This window comes from Anarrhichthys ocellatus, unplaced genomic scaffold (genome assembly GCF_004355925.1).
Source record: "Anarrhichthys ocellatus isolate YVR2014 unplaced genomic scaffold, GSC_Weel_1.0 scaffold83, whole genome shotgun sequence".
NCBI lineage: Eukaryota > Metazoa > Chordata > Actinopteri > Perciformes > Anarhichadidae > Anarrhichthys > Anarrhichthys ocellatus.
Window position 1 is genome coordinate 990,078 of NW_022280113.1, and position 26,279 is coordinate 1,016,356.

Below are 26,279 nucleotides of genomic sequence, written 5' to 3' on the forward strand. Positions count from 1 at the left end.
TTGTTAGAGAGGTATAAATAAGGGCAGGTATGAGTTACAATTATTATCCTAGTGATGCAGGAAATTGTTAATGCTGGACGGTTGCAATGTGCATATTTGGTCTTGATGCCAACTAAATTGAAAAGAAACGAAACGGCGTACTTGACACCGCGGTTGCTTGATCACGCTGTGGAGCTTTATTCTGGCTTTTAGAAGTAGAAGAGCGTTAAACAAGCGCAGTCCATTTGCTGCTTATTACCTTCGATGATTCGTTGTTGCTGCTGTTTGATCTCTCCAAAGGTCAGCCCTCTGGTCTCCTCTGATTCGTTGACCAGCCAGGGGTTGGCCGCCGCAACGCCGCCGCCGCCGCTCGTTCCCGCGCCCATCAACGTCGACCTGAAGGACGTCGTCATAACAATACTTAGTTTGCAAAAATGTTACACTGCACGTTTTTAGGTGAAATAAAAGTTTTTTTTGTAATTTTTCATCTAATTAGTTCTGGAGCCTATGAAATTACTATTCCTACAAGAAAGCAGAGCAGCAGCTGTAAAACTAAATCACTAAATAAGACAAATCACCCAGCAGTGCAATACATCTGAACATAAATGGCAAAAAGACATTTATTTTGACGACAATCACCATTCCACACAAGTCTGAAACACTCATTGCGCATGAGTGACTTTTTTAGCTGCATAAGTAAACACGTCAACATGCCCGGTACGGATAGGAGTGCAATGCACATCTGTACAACCTCTTGCAGCAAACACATCTGTACAAGGCATGTTCCTTTTCCAATACTTTACCCTTTCGAGCAGTTTATGACAACAGAACCCTTTAGATCACAGGGAACAGTATTTACCCACTTTGTCTTTTAAGTTTCTTGACTGATTGAAATGTACCAGGTTAGCTTGTGTGTTAATCTTTCACAGGACTGTGGACTGCTGGGGAGGTTCGGCCCTGACGAAGTGACAGAGTGGAGAGAGAGCTCTCCGTACTGTACTATGCTGAACACCGCCGTGTGCTTTAAAAAGCTATTCTTCTGCTAATAGCTTCAAGCTGTGTTTCAGCTTTTTGCCCGTCTTGCCGTGACGGGTTCACAATCTCTGCGTGAGGTCGGATTTAACCGCGTATGTTGAGAGCAAGTCCTCTGCTGGTTGAGCTCGGCGGAAAAGTGACCAGAGCCACATGTCATGCCACTACCAACTGTGGGTTTTCCAGCGAAAACATAATTCCGTCTTTTATTGGCACATTTAAACCCAATCTTTCAAATGCAACAGTGAAAGCTGTTTTGGTGAATCTCTTTCTCTGCATACTTTTATCTCCCCTTCATCTTGTACACCTCGCAGTGCAAAGCATCGTCAGACCATCCACAACGCTATAGCTAGCTGAGGCTTGACACCATCGGGGGAGTAGGTGAGACAAGGCATTGGGTCTAATCTCTCTGACATGTTTGATTACTATGAGACCGTGTGCCAGCCAGCCACTTCCTCCGCAAAAGTGCCCAGTGTGTGAAGATCCAATTAACCAGCCGGCGGGGGAGCGCCGAAATCAGTCGGGCACATCTCTTGGCAGCCGCGAGGCGCTAGACTGCCGCCACCGGGGCCCCGAGCACCCGGGTCCTGACTTGACTGACTCGGACAGGGGAGATTTAACTAATTGCAACTATTTCCAGTGCGATCAGATGCAAAGGAAAAGGTTAGTGAACAATGATGGAGAGGTGGGTGACAGGGCGAACGGAGCCCTCAAATGTAGGCGCCATGTGCTTCTTTTGCTTAGTCGGAAATGGAGATGCTGAGAATGTATTGTTTCAGGGATAGATTAAAGTCCCCTCTATCCCCTTTTCTTCTACCCAAAAAAAAAAAAAAAGGAGCGGCTTAGATTATCCAAGCATGGCCAATCCACCCCCTCCCTCACTCTGTCCTCGGAGACCACACAGTGGGAAAGTGTCCTACCCACAAATCCAAATTACCTTCCACATATCACTGTTAAAGTTCGGTCTGACTGAGCAAACTTAAAAAAGAAAAAAAACAAAAAAACATACGACCACATGATTGCAGTTCGCTGAGCTAATTTATTAGCAAATGTCATTTGAGATTTATTTTTCTTTACTGGGCCTTTTATGTAATTGGGTGTGTGGTCTGTTAAAAAAAAAGATGAAAGCGTGTGCAAAGCACCGCCAAGTAGATCAATCCCAAAAACGCTTGTGAGAGTTATCAGGGAAAGGCAGTCTTGTCGTCAAGGCGTCAATTGAAAAGGGGCTTTCTAACCTGGTTCTACTGATCTGATGGAACGGTGACGCTCGTTTCAGCTACCCCTCAAAAGTCCTCGCGCAAAGTAGACCCCCGCTGTCCTGTACGTAAAAAAAACAGCATCTCCAAAAACACAGATTTTACAAGACAGACGTGAAAAGCTGGCGGGCTTTAAACAACGTGACACCGTTTCCTCTTCCTGTCCAAACAAATATCACACCTGGGCCAGACCAGGTCAGACATTACACCAAGTAACGACTGCTGTCACATTGACTCAATGAAGAGAATACAAGCTGTGGCATGCAGCTCTCTGATTAACTCCACAAGTACTAGAACTAATGCTCAGCGGAGAGTTAGAAACTGTAAACCCGCTCCTTCCACCTTTGTTCATCAAGACGCTCAACTGCATTCGTATGATTGTGTGTGTGTGTGTGTGTGAGTCCATCTCAGGAGGTGTGATCAGCAGGGCGAAGCGAGATATTTCTCTTAATGAAAAAGAATTAGGCGTGAAGTTAAGCGGCCTGTCAAAATGGCAGACAGGCGGACTTCCTTCCGAGTGATAGCACAGGGAGAGGTCACGGCACATGGGTCGTACCGGATGTACGAAGACTCTCGCAGAGAGTCAGTGACCGGTGACGTCTCATCAAAGCGGGGAACGGAGCCTATGACCTCTCTGGTCAAGGACATAGACAAGAGAATGAGGATTCATTATTTTTAATTGGCCGTCCAGCACTCTGACACTGACTGACGGAGACTCAGGGTGGAGAAATATCACACAATTTTCTGAACTACTTCAGCAACAAGCTGGCTGTCCCAGAATCATTTTCAAAATAAAAGTGTGCTTTAAAAAAGAAAAAAGGGAACCACAAAAGTACCACATTGGTCAAAGATATGTTGAGACTCTCCCAAACCTTTGAAATTTGGATCTAATGGTCTAATTGTCTTAGGCTACATCCAAACTACTGTGTTTTAGTTTTAACACGCATATCTTTTGCTAGGTTTACGCTTAGCGTCCACACTACTTCGGTGTTGTAGAACCCCTTAAACTGAGATGTTTGAAAACGCTGCCGACACCGTTTTAGTTTGGAAACTAAGGGGTTGTAATGTGGACGGGCAGAACCGGGGACCATTGAAAACGATGAACTAGACATTTGCGTTGGCTACTTGATTGGGTCTTAGCAGTCAAGATGTGTCCTTCCCTGATTCAGCCTTGATTACCGATCCACTGCCAGTGGTCGATTCATCATGGATAACGGATGACGACAGGCGTTGCTGACCTTGTCGTCTATATTAGCAGCTGTTGTGCAAATAAATTCTGCATTTCATTATTCTACTACTGCCTACATGCGGAAGAAGCACAAGAAGTTGGCGTGTCCGGCGGCATTATAAGCTCTAAGGAGCGGATGTTTTAAAAGTCCCTGTTGGCGGCTTTGAGGAGGGCGACGGACACAAAACGGAGGATTTTTCTTTCGTTATCAATGCTTTTTTTTTTTTTGGGGCACAATTATTGTGAAGTTCAGGAAGAAACTGTAAACGAACAAAAGCATAAATGCTCTCCAGTGTGACAGGGACTTCCAGCCAACAGACAACAAGGAAACCGAGAGGGAACGAGAGACAGACGTGTGTTGACCAAATTTATTGACCCATAATCTAGTAAATTTTGATTTATTGAATTAAATGTGATATGTGTGAGTGAGTGAGTGAGTGAGTGAGTGAGTGAGTGAGTGAGACCCGCAGCCTTGCAACTAAACTTTCCACTAAATTTGTCTGTTTGAGGGCGTGTTTGGGAAATATAGAAGAAGATCTTCGGTATCAAGCATGACCTTTCATTATTAAAGCTTGCCCAGTGTACGTGAAAAGTCACGTGATATTAATTTTCAGGTGTGATAGAATGAACGGAAATAATTTCTAAAACCGTGTGGACAGAGATCATTTTTGTAGTCCTACTAAATGTAGTCCTTGTGTGACCCACTCATAACAGTAGAGAATGCTTAGTGAGATGTACCAACTTTCCCTCTCATTTAGGACAGCATAATCTACTTGAATATTAAATACCTTGAAGATTCAGGCTCCATGAAGTCTCCCTTGAAGGTGGCATTGAGCTGCTTCTCTCTGGTTAGCAGGTCGTCGATGAGGTTCTGCCTCCTATCGGCTTCTGGCTGCATTCTGATGGAGCCGTGTTAAAGGTCATCATCCCTTAAACCACCTTGGATGCTCCTGGCACGTTTCTTTGGGCCAGTTTGGAATGAACCCATGAACAACAGACACCGTTCTATTTGAGAAGTTAGGGCAGACCTTTTCATAGCACTCTAACGCCCTCTATAGGAAGACAACTGCTACTACAAGCAAGGGGGGAGCCTGCAGCACAATATGTAATCTCAACCGCATGACTTCCAACACTCGGAACGTTCTCAGAAGAAAGGATACAAGCGCCGACTGGATGATGCTCGCAACAAACCCTCTCTAAGCTGGGAAATATTCTGTTTGAGCTTCTGGAGTGATGCCCGCAGCGTCATGTTGATCTGAAAAGACAGATGTTCACACCGACTGGCTACCAGAGAAATGTGTAGGTGACGGCACTTTGTGAAGGTCACACCTTACCTTTGCAGGGTTCCCCCCTGTTCTCTGCTGCCTGTTGCGCTCATGAATGTTTTCTGCTGTTTCCTGTGCCAAGCGACAGGTGGCGTCATAGTTCTGTAACCTGCAGATCAGTGAACGGGATAGAGATGTCATTCAGGGTTAATTTATTGTCATGATGCAACACAGGGATCCACAACGAAATTCAGATGTAGCACAAAACAAAATACACATGACAAACATAACAAAACAGTAGCACATTCCTGTAGTGCATTTTTATTTTATTAATTGCATCATAAGGAATGTAAACAACAGTAACAAAAACAATTCTCATGGCAGATAATATGGTCGACATCTGCACATTAAAAATTGAGGAAAACGTGTAAATTGAATTACTGCCTCGTGACAAACAGTTGGCACAGATACATTAAGGAGCCACATAAGTGATGTGGTTAAAGTGTGATGTACAAAACTAAACGGTCACTCACTGAGCATTGGATTTGTACAGGGTGAAGACAATTGACTTGTCTGTTTCCTAATGTGCAACCTACAAAACATGTATTTCAGGAACACACTAACGTGCAGTAAATATTAGCTAGTTTTGCTATCTAGCTTATAATGATCAGAGCTCAGACTGCTTCATGTAACTCGTTAGTCGTTTTTGATGCTGGACTTTTTGAATGTTGTAAATATATCTTACCACTGAGTGTCGGAAAAGGATGAAACACCACTGACTGCATTATTCAATACAGCGCTAATGCTAATGTACATTTTTGTCATTACAGTTTTGTATTATTGGGTAAAACGTCAGAGAATAAGCCCAAAACATAGCTGCATTCATCATGTGACTTTTTCCTCTTTCCTGATTCTGTTGACGTTACCAGGCTTCAGTCTGAAAAGTAAATACAAGTATATCGCTTAAATAACACGAATGTCATGAGTCTTATCGGTGACCGCTATACTAACGTTACGTTTTACAACTTACAGAGATCATCTAAATGGCTTATTAAAGTGCAAGTATTGTATTTGTTCAACGTTCGTCTCAACAGGGAAGAGCTAGCTAGCTAGCTAGCTACCACTTTAGCTAGCAGAGGATAAGAGAAAGAGTAGCCAAGTTATTAACGTTAGTAACACCATGTGCTGTAGTTAATAATACGGTTGAGATCATTTATGGTAGCCTGAGAACACATTGCTTACCACGGGTCCTGAGACATTACGATCAATGTTAGCTATGAAGAGAAAATCCAGTTAGTTTGCACCACCAGGCAGTAATCCACAGCAATCTGTCTCTTGTTTGGGTGTGACGTCACGACGGCACGATGCGAGGAACAATCTTTAAAAAAAACAAAAAACTTTATTTAGAGCAAATCAGTATTTTACAAATGGACGATATCGAGCAATATGGAAAGATGTAAAACAGCAGGGCCATATTGACAATAAATAAAGATAATAAATGTACATAAAATAAATAAATATACTTACTTATATCATCATCACATTTCACCAATCAATGTATAAATCCTTAAATATATGTACAATCCCAAACATAGCAAATCACACATCATGTATAGCCAATTCTGAGACCCATCAATAATGCACATAAAAAACATCAGAAATCCTAACGTAGTATGACTTATTTGTATTAGCTGGTGTGTAGAAGCTAATATTGGTCGAATATTGAGATTTTTTTAAACCAAGGGTGAGCAAGTGTTTCCGATTTTTCCATTTACATGGATGAATGTGATGTAGATCCTAAATATCATTTTATTATTATAATACCTAATCAACTTTTGAGATTTTGTGAGAAGAAGCCACGATTGTCCATGAGTTCACTGACAAAAATAATTGTATTTTCTTCATGCCAATTTTGACTGGTTGAGGTTTCCCTATTGATTGTAATTGTTCTGTTGTTCCACAAGGTGGAGTGAAACCATGGGTAACTATAACTATCATCCTCCAATAACAGTATTAGTCGATGAAATTCAAAAAAACTTCAAAAGCCAATTTTTTATTTCAAAATCACATTTTAACAAAACTTCTAACGCTACAATCTCTTTTTTTAATGTTTCTGGAAAGTTTGTTACATAGAGGCTTTTATACAATACATTTTTAATGATCGTATAACTGATTAAAAGCCAAGTGTTTTTAAACCTCTTCCATTACATTCTTTGACCAGTTTTGATTTTCTAAAATAGTGTTTTTGTTTCTCTATATAAAATTGTATATTACAGAGTTGATCTGTAAACTGGTAGTTTTTATTCTGGGCAAACAGACTGCCAACACAAGAGACCATCATTGAAGATTCATATTTGTCGGGATAAATCAACATACTAGCTGTTATTAATAATCATTTATTAGATTGGACTCCTGTTTAAACACCTGAGCAAGAAATAATCACATGCAAAGTATAACCACATGATGCTCTATGATGTCTCGAAGGGAAATGATGAAAACAAATTAAGAAAACATAAATGTACAGAAAACAAAACGAAAGACAGTCTTTTGTGTGATTAGTGGCAGGGAGATGGCAAGGCCCAAACCCAGACCTGGGCATTGTACAGCCCGCGAGCTGTTTCCGTTCGGCCCGCGGGAGGTCATTGGGGAATTAGGAATAAAACGTAAATAAGTGTACATCATGCATATAATAGAGCTGCATTGCTTTTATTTTGAAGGCGAGTTTTGTTGTTTTTTTTCTTCTCAATTTAACTACGTTAGTGAATGTGTGTGTGAGCAGCAGCGTCACTGCAATGTGTTGCTGAACTGAGTTTACGGAGATGTGAGTTAGCTGTTAGCCCTCAAAAATGCCAGCCTGTGTTAAAAAAAGAAAGATTGACACAGAGTGTAGAGTTTCTAAACAAAACATGGACTTTAAAGTATTTCTTTACTGAAGTCAAAGGTAAAGCCGTGTGCTTAGTTTGTGGAGAACAAGTGGCAGTGTTGAAGAATTACGATTTGAATCGTCATTACGAGAGGAAACGCACGGAGAAATACGAAAGATTGACGGATGCAGAGCGGGAACGGACGTCTGAGGCTTTGCTAGCTAAACTGCAAAAGCAACAAGGCCTTTTTTACCAAGCTTCACACATCCAGGGATGCAGCAGCCAAGACCAGCTTTGTGATATCCGACAAAATGGACTCCAGGCGCACCGTCACGAGGAGGATCGGGGACATCGCGGGAAAAAAAAAGCAGACCAGTTACTCATCTTTGTACGTGGGCTAACGAAAGACTTCGAGATTACAGAGTAGCTGGCAGCAATGCAGTCAAAGAAAGGGACGACGGGGAGTGATTTGTTCACGGAGGTAAATGCATGCTTCCACAAGCTGGGACTGAAATGGGACAAACTGGCACGTGTCACAACCGATGGTTGTCCAAATCTGACGGGGAGAAATGTCGGACTTCTAAAGCGGATGCAAGATAAAGTGACTGAAATAAACCCAGCACTGAAATGTGTATTTTTGCATTACATTATACATCAGAATGTGCTCAAACGTAACCATGTTAATGATGTTGTAACTAAAATAGTTAACGTCATCAGGGCAAGAGCATTGAAGCACAGACAGTTTGTTGCACTCTTGGAGGAGCATGAGACCGAACACAGCTGTCAGGTGGCTCAGTCTGGGCAAAGTGCTTCAAAGAGTTCGGGACCTGAGAGCAGAGATTCAAGCGTTTTGTGAGAAGAAAGGCAAGGACATCCCAGAGCTCTCGATGTAAACTGGATGACAGATTTTGCATTTAGCTGTTGATGTGACTGCACTAATGAATGATCTGAATACCAAACTGCAAGGCAAGGGCCTCTCTGCACATCACATGTACAGCCTGGTGAAGGCTTTCATGACAAAGTTGCAGTTTCTTTCAAGCCAGATGCAGGGAACGCTCTCACCCTCCTGCAAACCCTGAAAGAAGCCACACCATCAGTTGAGCATCTCCACAGGTACTCATCCATGTTAGGGGCACTGCATGGTGAGTTTTCAAGGCGATTTCAAGACTTTAAAACAGTTGAGAGTGAAATGCACATGATTTCTTCTCCCTTCACGTGCAGTGTGGATAATGCTCCCAACATTTTGCAAAAACATGATCCCCCGTCAGTGTTTTACTGGTATATATGGATATTACAAATGTATATGTTTGGATTATTCCTGCTGCAGATGTTTACGGTGGAGCTCATTTTAATTCATTTTATACTCTGTTGTTCAGTTTGTGTAGTTTGGAAAGGTTTGAAAAATTATAATGTGCAAAGTAACTAGTAACTAAAGCTGGCAGACAAATGTAGTGGAGTAAAAAGTACTATTTCTCTCTGAGATGTAGTGGACTGGAAGTACAAAGTTGAATAAAATAGAAATACTTATGTACAAATTCAAGGTACTTTCCTTAAGTACAGTACTTAAGCAAATATACTAGTTACATTCCACCACTGATCATAACATGTACTCTCACCACTCACAGCTCATCAAAACCATACAATGTACTGCTTTTTATAAAGAGGTGGAATAACATTGAGCAGGATTGAGTTCAGTCTATTGGTCCGGCCCTCCACAACAGTCCCTGTTTCTCATGTGGCCCCTTGGGAAAAATAATTGCCCACCCCTGCTGTAGGTGGAGGTTTGACCTAAGCTGTTGGCCGGAATCTGCAGGCAGAGGCGGCACCTGCAGGTTGCTGGCAGAGGCTGTAGGTGGAGGTGGGTTAGTCGTTTCGGAGGCAGCAGGTTAAGATGGTTTGTTTTTTCGGCTGATGGTGGAGGTTGAGGGTGGAGGAAGGTGCTTTAGCTGGTTTTCAGAGGCTGTTTGTGTTCTGGAAGATTATTTCAGGAACTTTTGAGGCTGAAGCTGAATAAAAACATTGTTGACAAAGGCTGCATTCACAGACTCAAACAAAAAGAGGATTCTTCAGCTTTGAAGAAGATTACTTAAACTATTACATTTAAACATTTACTACAATAATATTTACAGTTATGATCTTATTTGGTCTTCGATCTTTGGTTCTTCCGAAGTGTCCGCAGAATAATGTGGAGGATGAACACCGACCCCGTGTGACATGTCCACGTGCACCCGTCCGTCTTTGTCTACTGTCTGTTAATGTGGGACGGAGGTTGAAGTTGGAGGTTTGAACTAAGCTGTCGGCCGGAATCTGAAGGCGGAGGCGGCACCTGCCTGGTCTTAGATCTCTGGTTCTTCCGAAGTGTCCACAAAATAATGTGGCGGATGAACACCGACCCCCGTATGGGATGTCCACGTGCACCCGTCCGTCTTTGTCTACTGTCTCTTTTAATGTGGGAATGTCCAGTCTCTTCCAGAGCTTCTGTTTGATGCGACGTCCCAGATTTAAGGTGTGCGGACGCAGACGGCCGTTCTTGAACCTGTGAGGAGAGGAAAACATGAGATTAAAAAGTTTATACATGGAATAAATTGAGTGAAAAACTAAAGTGATTAGAAAATGTGATAATCATCAGATAGATTTTTGACACAACACACCTCAGCATATTGTCCACAACTTGGTCGTGGAGTTGCTGGTACTCTTCGTCAGAGCGGTTGTGGATCAGAGGGCCGTCGTGGTGCAGTGGAGTCGAGGAGGGCCGGGGGCCATGCTGGAGGCAACCGGCAGGTCTGCAGGCAGGATGGTGGCCCGAGGCTTTGGAAGAGTCTCAGCAGGTTTAGGACGGGCCGCTGGACAATAGCTAATAACTCACAGTGCTGTCACTTCACTTGAAACTCATACAGTTATGCTATCACGTGTTATTGATGTTTGTAACACATTATTCCATTTCAAAAACGTAGAAATTATAATCTGTTTTGACACGTTGGAGCAGTTCTGTGTCTGAATAACTGAATAAAGTTATGGTAGTTATAATGTGCTGTGTAACACAAGACTCATATCTTTATTTTTGATGTGTTCTCATTATTACTACGAATATTAACAGTATTATTGTGATTATAGTCATTCTCAACAACTTCCCCAACACTGACAAACTCCCATCTGCCCATAAACCATTATATTCAGAATTTGTTGACACCAAGGCAGAGAGAAAGATAAGCAGAAGGAAAGAAACACACACAGACAGACGTCGTTGTCACTTTGACATGGAGGTATAAAGCATCATGAACGCCGAACTTATAAAATATTATTTCCACAATGTTTTATTCTTTATAACCCTTAAGAGTTTTATGAAGCCTTATGCATTTCAAACAAAGAAACAACTCGATCTCATCAAACTTGTGCTGCTGCTGGAACTCTTCTCTGGCTGAAGGAGGAGGACAGCACACACACACCTGTTCACTTCATCAATCTCTATTTATTTACGTTTCCACATGTGTCTTCTTCAGGGGGAGCAAGAAGCTTCTTCTTCGTCTTTGGGGTTTTACGGCATCAATTACGTGGCAGCACCACGTTGCTGCCACCTCCTGGATCTCGATCAATACTGTGCTATCTGCATACCACAACCTTTTTTATAATCAGTGTTATCTTCACACTAATGTGTATGTTCACGCCGTTTGTTTGTATTTAGTATTCTTTCCTTTTAGTTTATTAAATACTCGTCATCACACAGCAGCAGGATCGATGTGTCTCCACATTGAAAGAGGCGTTCTGCGCATTTTACGCACGTGGCACAGCCTCGTAAACTTCATTAATTAGGCCTTCATTCATTATTAAATCTCTCATCAAGATCAGTGAGGATCTAACGGTAGTGACCTGACCGTAAAAACATCTGGAAGACAGCAGCCGTCCTCAGGATGAGTCCATCTCCACCAGAGCTGTCGGGACATTTTGATTGTATACCTAAAAATACTCAATTTGCTCTGGATAAAAAAAATGAATATTATATCCTGTCGATTGTTATTGCTGCTTAAATTAAAAATCACATCCTCTCTGCAGCTCGGTGACTTCCCTCTCCATGCTCGCCGGCATGTGCTACTTCTCAGGTAGAGTTCAGGAGTGAGGACGGAGCGTGAAGAAGCCGTACGGAGGAGACGAAGGGGGAGGATTCGCGTGTGCTTACAGTCGAGTGAAAGGGCCCACGTGGAGAGGCCCTCTCAGTTTGGGGGAGGAGCAGGAGTTGGTGGTGAAGATGGAGGTAAATAAAAGTTAAGTAAGGAGCAAAATTCTACTGTTTATCTTTGAAACGATGATAATGCTTTCAAAGCTTTCCTATCTCTGACTCTGACCCTCCAAGGAAGAAAAACAACAAACATACACACAAAGCTTGTTTTCTCCATATTGTAAATGCAGGCCAAGAGAAGTCTAAATGCAGACTGCAGGTATAGATGTGAATAGGAGACAGAGAACAAGGCTGTAAGATTCCTGGACGGGGGGAAAAAAAGTGAAAGAAACATTTTGAACACAAATGATCAGCTGAATGGTACTGACTGCGCACAGGCCGGAGCGCCATTGATCTCAATGAGCCACACTTTGAAGCTCTCGTCCACCATGAAATCAAATCCGAAGAGTTGGAAGCTCTGGTAGCTTTGTTCTCACTCATATTGCAGGTATCAAGACAAAGGGTCGAGAGGGCCTAACCTGTCCCATATTGAAGGGGCCATCTTGAAACTGATCTCTATGAATACGTGTCTCTTTTAAAGAGGCTCCAGCTTGAAGAGGTTAGATCTAGAGAAAGAATGGGCTTTGTTTGTGTAATCGTCCTGGACAGTATGCAATCAGAAAAGCACATTTGGATTACCCTGTGGCCTATAGGAAATTCTGAAAAGTGCATAACAGCAATCCATTCAGCCTTGTGGTTGAAGGCCTAGAAACCATCAAAAAGAGCATTCAGGGTGGCGATCGAATCAAGTTATTATTGCAGAGAAAAAACCTTTCGCGTACATCGAACTTCAACATCAACTTGTCACAAATGCACTTCCTGTGCTTTCCCATTTATAACTCCATATTGACTGAGAAATCTTATGATCATACAAGTGGACCTCAGGATGTATTATTTAGTTTAATAGGAAAAATGACTGACTGCAATGTACTAGACCGAGAAATTGAAGTGAAAGCAAAAAGTGTGACGAGATGCCCCTCTCGCCTCTAGTTTGCGTCGGTGACTAAATTACGTTATTTGTGATTCCTGTTATGCACCTCAACTGCAATTGAGTTTTTACTGAAACGATATCTTATAGCTTAAATAATAATCTTCAGAAAAAAAGAAAGAATTGCATTTAGTTTTCTTCCCACAAATGAATTAAATGCTGAGAGACCAACTGTTTATTATTAACCTGGTTATGACAAGTGGATTTTTGCTTTTTACACCGTTTTCTGTGTTGCACAATAAAACCATCCCCTTATTTTCTCCTCCCCGTGTAGTTTGACACATTTCTTGTGCTGACACACATGAGTGCTGGTACCCAAATACAACCTCCCCCCCCCCCCCAGCAACACCCTCCCCTCCTTGTGAATTCTGTACAATGTTTGTATGGACCTAAAGAGATGTAAACGGTACGCTCCTTGTCACAATATAGGTCACAGACTGAATAGTATGCAGGCTGAATGATATCTGTGTTGTAACTGCTTTCATTTACTTACATTGCCCCCAAACTGTACAAGCATGACTTGATAGTATGCCAGCCCTTCATGGAAATTAACATGAAGGACCAACGACATCCCTAGAGTTTGTTTTTCAACTCGGTTACATGCGGCGCCCACATATGAGATAAGTGCTTGTCGAGGTTTTATGTTTCATGACCAAACAGTAGTTGTGTTTTGATCAAAACACACATCTGTTGTGTCGAATAATAACCTTTGGAGGACTTCTTGGAATAGAATCATTTGACATTTCTCTGCAGGCGGTTTCGGAGAAAAGAACATGATTACACTCCTGTTTCTGATGACCTTGTTATGAATATTGAATTCTTCGACAGGTTTCCCTATAAGCAGATAATATTAAAAGCTCGTCTGTAATAACTGCAACAGCGATGAAAGATCTCTTGAGGTGCGAGTGGATGTAAAGTGTGTTATGTCATGTGATCTGGATGTTTTTATTCCTTATATCATGCTTCTGATTTTAGTGGCACCGAGGATACATTCCAGTTGGACTAATTACTTCTCAGAATGAGACACTGCACGTTGCCAATGTTAAAACAGGAAAGTCAGCTCAACTGTTTGTTTTTTTTGTCAACGGCTGGAGTCACCACAAACAAACCCTACCACCATACCTGTCTCACGTGACCGCAGGCCCACAGGCCTATATAACGCCCCGGCCCTCAGAACGAGCAGCTTAGTGACACTTTTAACTCTCCAGATCGCAGCACGTGGAGCGACAAGACTTGAGACGATGATCGACGTTTCAAGAACGGCGGAGTTCTCCGACTGTGGCGACATGAATTCCATCACAATGTGCGCGTCGTCCAACCAGGACCTGGGCTCCGTGGCAGAGGGCAGAGGCCGGCAAAGGTCTCACTCCTACTACAGTTCGGAGGAAAGCAAGAACTACGGCGTGCAGACGCAGACAGAGGAGACCTATCTGAGGCCTCGCTCCAGGTACGTTTTCACATGTGCTGTTTTTTTTCTCATCATTCAACAGTCACGTGTCTTACTTTTAATTGATGTGGGTTTTGGCTTTTATTGTTGTGGGAAAACACAAGAAAAAAAAGGGGCTTATTACTGAGCACATAGTTAATGCTGATTCTACTGCTCTCCAGGTCCTTTTACAGCTGTGAGACCTCCGATTACGACGCGGGGAACTTCTCACAGTCCAGTCCGCTGAGGGAGAGGGCGAGCTCCCTAATCCAGTATCAAGTGAACAAAAAGGAAAAGAGAGAAGGGGATGGGCCCGGTGTTCCAGTCAGCTCTAAGAAGTCCAAGTCCAAACGAAGCAAGCATTCACAAACAAGAGAACATAATGGTACTGAAATTATGCTATTTTTCATAATCGCATGTGTTCCTCTCCCAAAGTCTATTTGCCAAAAATAAAACTGAGTGTATGTGCATACTTTGCTCAGGCAGTAAAGGCAATCTCAAGCCAGTGTCCATGATGACCATCTCTGAGTCGGACAACTGGGAGATTAACTCCTGCTCGGGGATGAAGTATGGGCAGTTTGTGGACTGGGAGAAGATCGACCCCGAAGCTGCGGAACGGTACCAGCAGATCCTGCAGAGTGACCACCAGCAGCTGAAAACCATGGGCCGAGAGGGATTCTGGGCCACGCCGCACACGCTGAGGGCCAAAGCTTACTACCACATCATCCACAGCATCAACTCAAGGTTAAGATTGTCTCATTGAATTTTTATAAATGATGTCATGAAGCACACGGTGCATTGATTGATGAGACTTTTTGCAAAGTCGGTGGGTGCTTTTTCCTTTCTAAATCCAAATGCAATTGATGTTGAATCTGCAGCAGGTGCATCACTCCAGACAGAAATGTCCACTATGAAGTGGCCAAGCAACACTTTGGAGAACAGAAAATCAGCACCCATGCGGTCCCAGAGTACATGGAGGCAGGAGAAATACCCAGGTACTTTGGTGGGATAATGTTGGGTCATGTGTCATAGACATGGTGCGATATAAAAACATGTAGACTGTAGTTAAAAAAAACGTATGAAGATTAAACTAGCAAGAGAACAAACCTGTAAAGTGCCCTCATCATGTTTAAAGTTACTGCAAGGCACTCAGATTAAATCATGCAGATTCACCAGGAACTCCTTCAGCTCAGATACCTTCGGGGTCTCCAGGCAGCGACCAGCCCGCCACAGACAGACCCGGATCTGGCTTCGCCTTCGACCTGCAATCGGGTGCTCCGGTGGGAGGAGGAGAGCTCACCGCCCCGGCGGCAGCGTCTCCTCCTCCTCCAGGAGCAGAGCTTCTCCTCTCTGCTCCTCCGGTCCCCGCATGGGAGCCGACGCCGACACCACGCTGCTGGAGACCCAGGCCGTATTGCTGGGCCCGCTGGAGGGAAGAGAGGCACGGGAGAACCAGAACCAGAACTGAGCTTTGGTCAAAACCTGTCAAAACCTGCTGCAGTGAAATTAGTTGTATTGGTTTTCTAAAGGGACTCAGTAACACTACCACTTTCATCCACGCAGACCGCCAAAATCAACACAAAATGGAAGTTCATTGTAGTAGCTTTAAACATGTCAGTTAATTTGGTTAATTTTGAGTGACCTTTGTTGGATTTAAAAAGAAAAAAAAGATCTGATGCGAGATGTTATGCTTTAAATGTTGAATTATCATGAGTGCTTTTAAATGAAAGTCTCCCCAAGTGAATCGTCTTCTCCGTCCTCTCTTATCCAGATACTGTCTCAACAAAGCAGGCCTGAACTCCGTGAAAAAGATCCTCATTTGCCTCGGCAAATGCTTCCCGGACATGAACTTCTGCCCCATCCTGCCCGAACTGGTCTCCCTCCTCCTCCACTTCAGCGAGGACGAGGCCGAGTGTTTCCACAGCGTGTCCCGGCTCATCTGCTACGACGACCCCAACAAGCGCTACATCGACCAGACCTTCCTCACCTACCGCGCCTCCTGCATGACCTTCGGGGACCTCGCCAACAGGTGCTGCAGGGGCATCCGCAAGCTGATCGCCAGCTCTCACCAGAACCTCTTTGAGTTCTACTCCGACTGGATCATGTGGATATTCGCCGACCTTCCCTTCACATACGCCATCAGAGTGCTGGATGTCTACATCTTGGAGGGCTACAAGGTCCTCTACAGGTTTGTTGCTGCCTCACGCGGAAACAAAAATCTGAGTGTGTGGTTTCTCACGGCATGGCCGTTACTTCCGGAGCGACACCGTAACCGTGTCGTTTCTTGCGTAGGGTGGCGTTGGCTTTGCTCAGCCTCTACAAGGTATCCGTGTCATCCAGAGTGGCAGACGTGGAGGACTTCCGCACAGACATGAAGAGGTTCGTGCAGAGCGTGGCTCGCCACTGCACGGCTGAGAATCTTCTGGAGAGGGCCTTCATGATCTCGATGGCCACGCGGAGGGAGCTCAACCTCCTGTTCAACGCCAACAAGGACGCCCTCATGCAAAAAGGTGTCGGCACGCACCAAAAGAGGTGGGTCAGCGCAGAAGTTTGGTATAGAACAGTCCGTGAGAGGCTTATTTGTCGGCAGAAATAACAGGAAAGGGATCTGCTTATAATAAGTATAAGGACTTTTCATGATGGGTAATTGCTGAAAAACAAAAGCTCACATTTATCTTATTTCAATTTCCTAAAGGCAGTCGGTCGAGACGGTGAACTTCAGCAACTTCGCCTCCAGTGTCGTGACTGGGACCGAGATGAGAGTCGTCTGGGCCTGGATACCTGAGCGCTTCTCCCTTTTCAGCCCCATCCGGCTGTTTAGCACGGCGGAACACGGAAGAAGCCTCGCTTCGTAAGCCACCTTCGTTTGACACGCCATCGAGAAAAAACATCTCATTCTGTCTCCTCATACTTGCACTATTAAAGGGACAGTTCACCCCAAAATTGAAAGTATATATCTTTCCTCTCACCTGTAGTAGTATTTATCAGTCCAGATTGTTTTGGTGTGAGTTGCCTAGTTTTGGAGATATCGGCGTTGAATATGTGTTTTTTGACTCTGGGGTGAACTGTCCCTTTAAATGAGGGCCAGGGCATCATGGATCAATAACTGCTGAACACTATGTGCCAGCAGTGGAAAGCAGATTCTCAGGTCTAGTTAACAGAACGGTGCCGCGTGTTTTCACTATCAACATGTTTGCTTTGAGTGTAAAAGTCAAGCCACTCACAGTTCAGCTCACGCTGTTTACCAAAAAATACCTTAAGTTGAAATAACTAGTTCTGAACAGTCTGTTAAAAAGTATAAGGACATGGATATTAAAAACAACAATAAATCCTGTGTTTTCTCTCTCTCATGTAGATTCTATTCACATGTGGAGGGACACGAACCAGCGGTCTTGATTATCAAAACTGTGTGTGAAGAGGTAACATTGGAAAATGAATATTGGAATATTTAGCTATATATGCTTTTCTTTTTTATTTAATAGATTTGAACCCAATGTCTACTGATCATAATTATGGAATACATTTTGTGCTGAAATAATTCTCATTTCTCAGGTCTTTGGTGCGTTCCTGTCAACAGATGTGATAGAAAGGAAAAAGCACGACTCTCAGGGACTCGCGTATTTTGGAACCGGGGAATGTTTTGTTTTTACGGTGAGACATATTCCTGCTTTCTTCTTCTTCTTCTTCAGTTCAACTCGTCACATCACAGGGTTTGCTGCGACATGCTTCAAGTCGGTCACCTTTCTATATTATCCTTCAATAAATAAAGTGTGCTCTCTCCCTCAGCTGCGTCCCAACATGGAGTGCTACCAGCAGGCTATGGTCAACATAATGACCAGAGCAGCTTCCCCTCAGCAGGCTCGAGACGGCAGCTTGGCCTCCTCTCCGGTGTCCAACGGTGGCTGCTCCCCCATCGCCACCCCGACTCTGACCTGTCCCGCCGGAACCCCCCAGGACCCCAGCTACCTGACGATCCCCTTCACCGCCCCATCAGAGGAGCCCACGACAGCCAAAGAGCCGAGGAGATCCAAGGAACAGGAAGCCTCCATGTTCATCGCAGGCAGTGACAGTCAGCTCATAATCGGTACGCCAGTGGAACATATTGTTAGGTCTTGAACATATTGTTAGGTCTCATTTATTCATTATAAAAAGTTCTAGTTAACAGTGTGTGTATGCGGTGCTGATGTCTGTGCTTTCTTAGGTGGTGATGGAGGCCACGCACTCTGCCTACAGGAAGACCTAGAGGGGGGGCTCTCAGAGCCTTGTGACACATTCAAGAGCAACCAACTCTGCAAGGGACATTTCAAGATCCAGGCCCTGGAAGTGTGGGGCATCCAGAACTCTATTTCCTTTTCTCACAGCTTTCCCTCTCAGTAGACTAACGGGCAGAGAGAGAGAGAGAGAAGCCGTGAAACTTTGCATATTTGTTGTCTAAACACATTTTTTTTCCACAATGCTGTTTCATTGGACTTGATTTTTATTTAAATGTTCAGATATTTATTTTGTGAAATGCAGATGTGTGCACATGACATATTACAAAGCAATTGAGGGAGATTTTACTTGACTTTGATGTCCACATGTCAAGTCAAGTTTATTTGTAGAGCCTTATATTGCACATTTCGTCTCACGGTTCTACACAAGCCCACATAAACAATGGTTCCTCTCACAGAGAAGCTCTCTTAAAACATAAGGAAAATCTCCACACGAAAAAAAAACAACTTCTCATCTTATCACAGAGGGAAGGGTTGAGACACGCCAGCTAGAGCTATTGCATGCAACAACATCTGCTGTAATGAATCCTATCTGTTGCACAAAAAAAGAGAGTACTTTACCCGGATGCATATAATTCCACATGTTTTTGTATTTTGCAGTTTATTTGCATTTGATACGCAATTTAACTTCATGCTCTTTTTCACATGTTGTGATCAGTGGCTCGTGTTTTCCCTATGTCTAATGACTTATTCTGATATAGACCTGTTGTGAACATTATATATTTTTTTACTGTGTAATACTGAAAAAAAAATATTTTTACTTTCTGTTTAACCTTTCTAAGTTCTGAGTTGTCAACATATGGAGGCTATTACTAATAAGGGGTGTAGGCCTGTGACGTGTGTATACGAGGGCATGTCTGTTTATTTGCTGTTAAAATGACGTGAAGGGTTTTGATATCCTTTATGCACACCTTGTTTATGAGACATGTGCTGCGTTCGTGTGCTTGTGAAACTATCGTAAGTGGTAAGGATGCATCTGAAGCTGATCTGAAAGTGTGAAAATGTATTCTTGTTTGTTTGTTTGGTTGCTCGATTGTTTGTTTTTGTGATAAAAGACAAAAACACATTTTGAGCGGATAATAAAAACGATGTCAACAGCCAACATACCCGGTTGGTTTGTATGCCATTGTTAAATCAGCGTAAGGTTTGGATGCGTCTACTGTAACTTGCTTTACCTCAGTTGACACATTTTTCTTTAAAATAAAACGTTAAGCTGTACATATTGTGTACTATTGTCTCATCATTCAGATACCACAGCACAATGCAGGTCACCTACGCGGCGCATGAGCAGTACAATAAAATATTAATCGACAACAACCATTTAAATTCCGAATTTACGTGTGGCATATGAAGGTATCGTGTAAGGATCGGACAACGGGAATCAACATTTATATGCTATAACTTGTTCGGCAAACTGCAGCAATTAGACTGCGGTCAAGACAGAAGACACGGAAATTGTAGTGCACCTATATACTGACATTCATGGTAAAACCGTTCAAAGGGAGTGAGCGAGGGACTTTGCGAAGTTAGCGGAGGATCCACGTTAGACTATTTCCGGTTTTCCAAATAAGATGTCAACAAAGCGTAGCTATTATTCCTTTGATTATCTTTCAGCAACCCTCAAATCAAAGAATAAATACACACACAATTCAGTTGTATTTTTCATTTAACTCATAAGATACAGGTAACATGTTTTATACTTAATGTGAATGTAATTCAATTAATATTATTTCCGTATATGCAGTTTGTATACGTATTGTTGACATATTTTGAAAACCGGAAGTTATCTCACGTCGATCCCTCCGCTAACTTCGAACAGCCCCTCGCTCGCTCCCGATCTGGGTCGTTTGAAGGAGTTTACCACGAATGTCAGTATATAGGTGCACTAAAATTTTCAGTGACGGCTGAATTGACCACGGAGATCCGAGTTGTTTGCTAGCCAGACCGCAGTAGCGAAGTAGTTATCGTGAAATGTCAAGAAGGTTCAATTTAAAACGCTGCAGAGAAAAGATGTGACTGACCTTCGGTTTTAAGGATTATGAAAGAGGTGGGACTCAATATTTTATGCCCTGCTCGACCGTGTACGTCTTTGCTATGCTAGCCAACGTTAGCTTCTGCTAAGTTAGCCGATAGCTAACGTTGACTTGTTGTGTGCATGTGTGTCCCAGATAAACAATCATCCAAACTCTTTTTTACAGCCACTAAAGCAACACAATAGTTTGCGCTAACACAACAGTCGGGGGAGGGTGTCTCTGTAAAGACACTTGGTCATGCTAAACGCAATACAAAAACATGTTTACTGCATTTTTACACATCCATCATATCCAGATGTGTTTTTTTCTGAATCAACACTGTTTACTGTCCAATTTGAGGCGCATTCTGTAACGCTCTCTCGCGTGTCGTCCGTTTTGTCATTGCAGCGTGATCCCTCAAAAGTCACAATTGTGAACAGCTAAGTCACATAGCTAGTCGGTAGATTAATGGCATATAAATATAGTCTATCTCGTCAGGCGATGGTGCAATAAAAACAGTCAACAAGGGGCCTTTGTGATATCTTAACCCTGCTTCAGAGATGATGGGGTAAAGACGGAGACGCGTCTCTCAACACCTGGTGTAATCTTCGAGAGGTTTATCATAAGTAACATTAACACGCCATACGAGACAACAGCTGGATTGTTATGCTTCACGTTCTCCTCTGTGGGGGTCCTCATCACCCAGCATACCACATTCATTTCTGGTTGTCAGCTAGCAGAGCTACATGTCAATGGTAGTAAACCACCACCTGACCCAAACAGCTGAACCCTGCCATGCCAGGACCTTGTTGAAATAGCCATTGCTGAATTACCAAATTAGGTGTGTGGTCATTCAGAAAATATCACTATGACATAGTCCCCCTCATAGAGCACTGACAAGTTGATTTTATTCATAATGCATTTTATAAATACAAAATAAACATATCTAAGGGATTTGCATTCAAATTATATTATATGTTTGAGTGTGTTTACATGAGAAAAATAAGTGCTATTTGACGATATATCATTACAACATGTTTAAATCAGTTTCATCCTCAACAATCCAGTGACGCTCAGCTATGTTATACAGTCCAACACTGAATCCCTGCTCTACCATACTGATGTCAGTTTCCAATTCCTCTGTTTGTGTCTGTTTTTGCGTCTGTGCATGTGAACAGGCTGCAGTCATGGGCCCGGGTGCCGCGTCTGTCGTTAAAACAGAATCTTCAGAGGAAAGTAAGCGTTGATGCTTCCTTGTGTTTTCATCATTTTTCTTTGGGTCCTTTGGGTAATATTAGTCGGTAATTCTTTGATGCGACTGTTCCTCAGGTCCCGGAGGAGTCTACATAAAGGAGATCTCGGAATCGGATTCCAATGATGACTCAACCGCCGCCGAGCCCGAGAGACGGCCACAGAGCAGCGCATCAGACAAGAGCTACATTTGCTCTGTCTGCGGCAAGACGTTCGACAGACCGTCAAAGCTGGAGAGGCATAGGCCTGTGCACACGAGGAAGCCCAAGACTCTTCATCAGTGTCAGCACTGCGAGAAGAGTTTCACGCAACAAGAGAAGCTGATCCGACACCAGAACTGCCACAGCAGGACTAACCAGCACCCCTGTCCCGACTGCGGGAAGGTGTTCAACAGGCCGTCGAAGCTCGAGAGGCACAAGCGCACCCACTCGAAGAAACCGAAGGTGCCCCATCAGTGCTCGTTCTGCACGAAGACGTTCAGCAAACTTAACAAGCTCGTCCGTCACAAGCGGATGCACACCGGGGAGAAGCCTTTCACCTGCTCCGTCTGCGGGAAAGGGTTCTCCGAGTCGGGCCACTGCAAAGCGCACGAGAAGACGCACGAGGAGCAGCCGGAGAAAGCTCACTGCTGCGCCGACTGCGGGATGTGCTTCTTCAAGGCCTCGGAGCTCCGTCGGCACTTCCGCTCCCACACGGGAGAGAAACCTTTCCGGTGCACCCTGTGCGAGAGCCGCTTCTCCCGCTCTGAAGGACTCAAAAGGCACATGAGGAGCCACACGGGGGAGAGACCATACAAATGCGTCATCTGCGCCAAGGGGTTTTATTCCCGCCAGGATTTGAATATTCACGGGTTAACCCACTCGGGAGAGAAGCCGCACCTTTGCCCCGTGTGCGGCAAGGGCTTCTCGCAGCTGGGCAACATGAAAGAACACGAGCAAAATGTTCACATCAAGTCCGAGAAGTACATTTGCAATGAATGCGGGGCGACCTTCACACGGTACAAGTCGCTGACGAAACACCAGAGGACGCACACGGGAGAAAGGCCGTACCTGTGCCTCACCTGCGGTCGCAGGTTTTCATGGAGCCATTCGCTCAGCAGACACCGGAGGACGCACACACACAGACAGATGTCTATGGACGCATCGAAAGGCAGATTAAGTTTTGAAGGACCCTCGGAGAATCCTAGCAGTTGAAAAATAGAAGCGAGGACATTTTCATCGTCAAGCTATCTTCCTGGAGCCTCAGTCGAGATAACACGTGGTGTTCTGTCGTGCATTGAGAACTCATTTTCAAGCTTTGTGACTATTCACCCTGCCGATTGCCTTATTTTGCCACAAAATATCAGTTAGATCAGTGTTTTTCAACCTTTTCTGACCCGCGGCACATTTTTTACATTAAAAAGATCCCGCGGCACACCAACAACCAAAAACGTTACAAAATGACACCTTTGCAGGGGTGTCAAACTCAATCCCAGGGAGGGACAAAATTAAAGATTGGGACTACGTTGAGGACCATTTAATAAACAGGATAGAAGGCATATTGGACAAAGTGCAAAAAGAATACATGTTTAGGTAGGCTACATTATTTTATGCATATGTGCCAGAGCCAGATGTTTGGCATCTTTTTTTGGCTGCCAGTTCATTAATATCTGGGGTTAGGTTCTGTGGAAACCCTCACGATGGAGTGAAGGTGCATCAGTGAGATGACTCCTGTGTGGGTTTGTGTTCCTCTTCATCACAGAGAACAGCTGCTCACACAGGTATGTGCTCCCAAACATGCAGAGCATTTGAGCAGCATGTAGGCGGAGTTAAGGCATCGTTTCGGGGGTGAAGCTTGGAAACTGTGCAGCGCCCTCAGAGTCATACTTTGCCTTGAGTGTCATTACACTGGAGGTCTATCAGCTCCACAGGTGCTCTTTCCATGTCAACTGCAAACGGATTGCTGAGCAGTTCAAGTTTAAATTTCTGAGCTGCAAAGTCGGCAAATCGCCGAGTGATCTCTGTGCCAAGTGCGCCCAGTTTATCAGCAAAATGCGCAGTCGGGAACACAGCAGTGGAGACTTATACTGCCTCACACATGTCTGTGATCATACTGTGATCCACTGGCATGGAAGAGTATTTATTACTTAGCCAGCCACTATATTGCAGCTCAGACGCTCAACAATGGCAAAGTATTTGCAACAACTAAATAATATTTTTTTGGACTCATTAAGTGAAATTGGACAATTTCCCACAGCACACCTGACGATCTCTCACTGCACACTGGTGTGCCGCGGCACAGTGGTTGAAAATCACTGAGTTAGATGCTCTCAGTACAGGCCTCCAGATTAGATTTTTGTGTTCAATTAATTGGGTGAAGACCGATCATGTGGCTATTTATGTACACTGCTGTATGTGGTGAAGCTCTGTTTACATCTTCCTTTATGACAGATGTCCTTGCCTTCAGCTAGTGTGGAAGAATTCCAAACCAAAAGATGTGTCACAACCAAAGTAGAGTTGCCCTGACTCCAAGACCTGAACTCGTATTTGACATGCAGCCAAACTGATGCTAGAAACCATGCCGGCGACGTCTCTGCACCTGTGTGATTGATGGAGATGTCAGACTGAAGTCTTGACTAAATCTGAGTAAATGTCTGCTTCCCCAATAGTGTTTAACTCCAACTGATGTTATCTGCTACCTCGCGTAAACAGTGAAGCCACACACACTCATTAACATTAACCAAGACGTGTGTGTTGTTCAGTCCATGCCAGTAGCTCAGTGATTTTCCAAAAAATTTACTTTCTTTTTTAAATTGTTTTGAATATTACAATAACACTTGAATGCCAAAAACAAAACTTTATTTGTCAAAATCTTTTTTTAAATGTTTGTTTATTTTTTTTAAATTAAACCTTCTCATAACAGTTTTCCTCTGGTATGAGCTGTGTGAAATGAAAATGAATATAAAACTTTTTGCACAGTTGGACTTATATCACACATATGATCTAAAATGTACTTTGAGTTGTGCTGATAACGATGTGAATTCACCTTTGAGCAACATAAGTTAAACAAAAGCTATTTTATAGAAAATATAGTCACCAATAAACTGTTTTCATAAATAATTTTTGTGTATGGCGTTTGTTGTGGTGTACCAAACTATTCTGCTGCATGTTGCTGTGATGCCTATCGTGAAAACCACCGTTGCCTTTAAGGTGGTTAGTGTAATGTCGGTTCCCAGAACATATAGTTGATCAGTCCAATAAAAATATGGCATGTAGTAGAAACATATTTCTATTTAACCTGTAGATTTGTCCCTTAAAATCACTAACCAGGGATTAAATGAAAAAAACAACCAGTGGTGTACATATTTATCTTAATTTGTGTACGTTCACCCATTTCAAGGTAATTTATAACATTTCCGAGGGCACCTGAAGGCAACGAGGACCCACCAATGACAGTGGCCAATAGAATCCCAGCTGTTGCTAGGTAACGTTTGTTTGATGTAGCTAACGTTGGAGAGCTGTCAGGCTGGTTTGAGAAAAGAGTGGTAGGTTAGTTAGTTATTTTTTAAGCGACTTTCTTGATGTTAGTAACGTTTGGGCGTATCAACATTTTACAGCATAATACATTGTTTCAGCCATGGCTCTTGCAACGCAGGGCGTGCCTCAACTTGAACTAGAGGCTGTTATTGGGTTTAACGGTAAGTTTTCCTGCAAACGTTAGTTACGCATCTAACGTAGCTAACGTTAACCTAGCTAACTAGCCGTTTACTAGCTAACTGACCTAACGTCAAAACCATGGTTAACAATTCAAACCCTAAGGAACGCAACTTGCTTAATTTATAAGCATGCTAATCTGTGAACATGAAAACGTTTCAACAATCTTTGACGTTTTTAAGTTAATACTAGCTAAATTGTGTAATGTACTTTAAGTTGACGCTAAATGATAAAGTGTTTTGCTAATTATCTTAAGCTAACTATATAAATAATATGTAACAGTTACTTGGTTGGATTCAAACAGGAAAAGGTTGCACATTCTCATTGCTGTCTGCTCATCTACTTTTTTTAAATCAACAATAGACCATCCATCACGATTGCAAACTTTTTTCCCCCCTGTGCGTTTACCCGTCTTATCTCACGTGACCGGTATGCTAACGTTTACATTCATGTCTCATCAGGGCACGTGTTTTCTGGTCTGAGAGTCCATCCGGACCGAGAGCACCTGATCTACCCTCTGGGATGCTCGGTCATTCTTCAGAGGATCGAAGATGGCAAGCAGGAGTTCCTGCATGGACACACGCACAATGTAACCTGTATTTCAGTGTCCACAAGTGGATCGTATATCGCCTCTGGACAGGTCACCTTCATGGGCTCTGATGTAGGCGTAGAAGTTATGCATTATAATTTCTAAAATCTCTCATATGGTTGACTCAACTTAATCCCCACCACCAGTTCTTACCACATATATATATATATATATATATATATATATATATATATATATATATATATATATGTA

At 43.3% G+C, this 26,279-nt stretch overlaps 4 protein-coding genes across 6 annotated transcripts in view; 3 read left to right on the forward strand and 1 right to left on the reverse strand.

The window, feature by feature from the left end:
• stx8 (syntaxin 8) overlaps positions 1–6,120 on the reverse strand; it is a 42,046-nt gene extending 35,926 nt beyond the window's left edge. The window contains exons 1-5 of the mRNA XM_031874649.1: positions 6,003–6,120; positions 4,830–4,929; positions 4,656–4,750; positions 4,284–4,394; positions 239–375 (exon numbers count right to left, since the gene is read on the reverse strand). Of these exons, the coding sequence (XP_031730509.1) occupies positions 239–375; positions 4,284–4,394; positions 4,656–4,750; positions 4,830–4,929; positions 6,003–6,019 (460 nt within the window). The 5' untranslated portion in view covers positions 6,020–6,120. The remainder of the gene's footprint in view (positions 1–238; positions 376–4,283; positions 4,395–4,655; positions 4,751–4,829; positions 4,930–6,002) is intronic.
• A 5,540-nt stretch (positions 6,121–11,660) lies between these two features.
• On the forward strand, positions 11,661–19,550 carry LOC116398395 (TBC1 domain family member 24-like). The gene is made up of 12 exons (XM_031874645.1): positions 11,661–11,873; positions 13,801–14,272; positions 14,434–14,636; positions 14,734–14,995; positions 15,130–15,246; positions 16,023–16,439; positions 16,544–16,783; positions 16,947–17,102; positions 17,607–17,670; positions 17,804–17,902; positions 18,038–18,335; positions 18,453–19,550. The coding sequence occupies exons 2-12, from the start codon at positions 14,067–14,069 to the stop codon at positions 18,626–18,628; spliced, it is 2,238 nt and encodes a 745-aa protein (XP_031730505.1). The 5' UTR covers positions 11,661–11,873; positions 13,801–14,066; the 3' UTR covers positions 18,629–19,550.
• An 863-nt stretch (positions 19,551–20,413) lies between these two features.
• On the forward strand, positions 20,414–23,366 carry LOC116398393 (zinc finger protein OZF-like). Of its 2 annotated transcripts, XM_031874644.1 has the most exons (3): positions 20,414–20,569; positions 21,713–21,770; positions 21,864–23,366. In XM_031874644.1, the coding sequence occupies exons 1-3, from the start codon at positions 20,561–20,563 to the stop codon at positions 22,976–22,978; spliced, it is 1,182 nt and encodes a 393-aa protein (XP_031730504.1). In that variant the 5' UTR covers positions 20,414–20,560; the 3' UTR covers positions 22,979–23,366. The 2 variants fall into 2 exon arrangements, with proteins under 2 accessions (XP_031730504.1, XP_031730502.1); XM_031874642.1 differs by having other exon boundaries at positions 20,414–21,770.
• Positions 23,367–24,008: 642 nt separating this feature from the next.
• Positions 24,009–26,279, forward strand: part of cfap52 (cilia and flagella associated protein 52) — a 17,380-nt gene continuing 15,109 nt past the window's right edge. The window contains exons 1-3 of one of the 2 annotated variants that reach the window (XM_031874610.1): positions 24,009–25,308; positions 25,399–25,461; positions 25,939–26,138. In XM_031874610.1, the coding sequence (XP_031730470.1) occupies positions 25,401–25,461; positions 25,939–26,138 (261 nt within the window). In that variant the 5' untranslated portion in view covers positions 24,009–25,308; positions 25,399–25,400. Of the gene's footprint in view, positions 25,462–25,938; positions 26,139–26,279 lie in introns of both variants that reach the window. The other variant, XM_031874609.1, reaches the window with a different exon arrangement.